This window comes from Triticum dicoccoides, chromosome 5B (genome assembly GCF_002162155.2).
Source record: "Triticum dicoccoides isolate Atlit2015 ecotype Zavitan chromosome 5B, WEW_v2.0, whole genome shotgun sequence".
NCBI classification, from domain to species: Eukaryota; Viridiplantae; Streptophyta; class Magnoliopsida; order Poales; family Poaceae; genus Triticum; species Triticum dicoccoides.
The window spans coordinates 654,475,035-654,477,696 of NC_041389.1; the positions used below are offsets into that span (position 1 = coordinate 654,475,035).

The window sequence follows — 2,662 nt, forward strand, 5'->3', positions numbered from 1 at the left end:
AGGTTTTTTTGACAAGTGCGTGTACATTCGAGCAAACTCCAGCAGCAGTTCTCCTTGTATTGTTCTGTTTCATCCCTGAACGTGTAGAATGATTATTGGTTAACTGAATTATAACCAACAATTCATTGCATTCTGACGACGTTTATGCATTCGGGGTGGATCTGCAATTTCCAAGAGTATCGAGGTTCTCTGTGCAGCTTCCTCGCCATCTCTTCCACAAAAGCCAAGGGCAGTCCTCTTCCCCTGCAACCCTGCACTGCAAGAAGCGAAAGCGAAAGAAAAAGTGAGAACTCATCTCTTTCAGCTAAGCTCGCAATGGAGCTCCCATGGGGTGCCCTGCTGCTGGCGCTGCTCTCCGTCTCCGCCTCCTCCGCCGTCGCCACGCTCGCCGTCACCGCTCCCCCTCCGGCCCCTGCCCGTGCTCCTGCCCCCGTCACCGCCCCTGCCCCGGCCCATGCATCTCCTCAAGCTCAGGACGCTGAAGGTAATGGCACTCCTTGCACCGCTCTCCCCTCACCATTTTCTCTCTCAGTTTGCCTTTATTGCCACCCATCTCGCTGGATCTGTTCTTCTTGCAAATGCACCTTCGGTACAACACTGCTACAACGTTTACTGAGAAGAAAATAAGATAATGGACTGGGTTACTGCCGCTCCATTTTTGTCTTTGTCCCTTCTATGCTGCATTCTTGCAAGATTAGAACAGATACTTATTGCAAGCCATAGGAGAATGTAGTACTGCATCATCCGGTTTGCATACGAGGGTTGGCATTTTTAGATTCTTCCCCAGATTGTGTAGATCCATTGCAAGATCAGGGACAAAAGTTGGCCATGTTTTTTCTTTATCTGGGAAGCAGCAAAATGCAGGGACACCTCGGGGACATTTCGTTTCAGGCTATCTTATGGTCTAGTGCACGCCCGAAAAGAAGTGTCACTAGTAATTTTATTCTGGTGACGCAGGTCTGCTGATCAACGGCAACTTCGAGAATGCGCCGAGGAAGGTGAACAAGACCCTTATCGTGGGGCGGCACTCGCTGCCGGGGTGGACGCTGCGGGGCCACGTCGAGTACGTCTCGGCGGGGCCGCAGCCGGGCGGCATGTTCTTCGCGGTGCCGCACGGCGTGCACGCGCTTCGCCTCGGCAGCCACGCGTCGGCGTCGCAGAACGTCTCCGTGCGCCCCGGCTCGCTCTACGCGCTCACCTTCGCCGCCACCCGCACCTGCGCGCAGGACGAGGCCCTGCGCATAGCCGTGTCCCCCTCGCTCTCGGCCCCCGCCGACGTCGCCGTCCGCACCCTCTACAGCGCCGACACCGCCGACACCTGGGCCTGGGGCTTCCGCGCCTCCTCCCCCGTCGCGCAGGTCACCTTCAGCAACCCCGGCGTGCAGGAGGACGCCGCGTGCGGCCCGCTCATCGACGCCGTCGCCATCAAGGAGCTGCCCACGCCCTACCCCACCAAAGGTCAGATCCGTCCGACTTCGTTCGTTTCGCCTCCACGAAATGCTCTGGTCTGGTCATGCGTTGCTTGATGTTGACGATCAGATTGGTGTCGCTGCAGATAACCTGATCAAGAACGACGGGTTCGAGATCGGGCCGCAGGTGTTCAAGAACTCTAGCGTGGGCGTGCTGCTGCCGCCCAAGCAGAAGGACGTGACGTCGCCGCTGCCGGGCTGGATCATCGAGTCGCTCAAGGCGGTGCGGTACATCGACGCGGCCCACTTCTCGGTGCCGGCGGGGCAGTACGCGGTGGAGCTGGTGGCGGGGAGGGAGAGCGCCATCGCGCAGGTCATCCGCACCGTGCCCAACCGCGCCTACAACCTCTCCTACGTCGTCGGCGACGCCAAGAACGGCTGCCACGGCTCCATGCTCGTGGAGGCCTTCGCCGCCAACGTCACGCAGAAGGTGCCGTTCGAGTCCACGGGCAAGGGCAGGTTCAAGGCGGCGAGCCTCAGGTTCGTGGCCGCCGGAGTCCGGACCAGGGTCACCTTCTACAGCTCCTACTACCACACAAAGGTCACCGACGGCGTCTCGCTCTGCGGCCCCGTGCTGGACCAGGTCAAGATCCTGCCGCTCAAGCTCTAGTCATCCATCGGAATAGACCAGAAGCTCAGATCAGATCAATCCTGTCGCGTTGATTCGGTATCGTCGTCTCGTCTATGTAGTACGTAGTCGGTACGTAATTTGTGACATCGCTGCTGGACCTCTCTCTAATCGTGTACTAGCGTGGTGGAACTGGCGATGACTTGCCTGTGCTGCGCCTGAACCTCAACTTGTCTTCAATTTGTTTGGGATTTGCGTAGGCTTTCTACTAGTATTGAGATGATTTTGTAATGACGACGCATCCAATGTTCACTAGACTATCCACAGCGAAAGTAACGTAGATAGTAACATTACACATATCTAGATAAAATAGATGATGTGGCAAGCAATAAATGAAAAAATAGAGGAAAGTGGTAACATAGATAGTTACTAGTTGTATGAGTATCATTACACATATCCAGTCAAAATGAGTCCATAGCCTAATAAATGAAGTGTTGCACGTTACCACACATATGTTATTCCCTGTTATAGAAGTAGTAACATAGACTAGTAACATGTGCATGTTACTACCCATTGTGGCCAGTCTAACCACGCGACTGCTTCGCTACGCATTGTAACCGACGAA

General features: G+C 55.4%; 1 protein-coding gene across 1 annotated transcript; it reads left to right on the forward strand.

Annotated features, from left to right (window-relative positions):
* Nucleotides 1–232: 232 nt before the first annotated feature.
* LOC119312372 lies at nucleotides 233–2,338 on the forward strand. Its single transcript, XM_037588103.1, has 3 exons — nucleotides 233–484; nucleotides 958–1,458; nucleotides 1,556–2,338. The coding sequence occupies exons 1-3, from the start codon at nucleotides 316–318 to the stop codon at nucleotides 2,077–2,079; spliced, it is 1,194 nt and encodes a 397-aa protein (XP_037444000.1). The 5' UTR covers nucleotides 233–315; the 3' UTR covers nucleotides 2,080–2,338.
* Nucleotides 2,339–2,662: the final 324 nt, after the last annotated feature.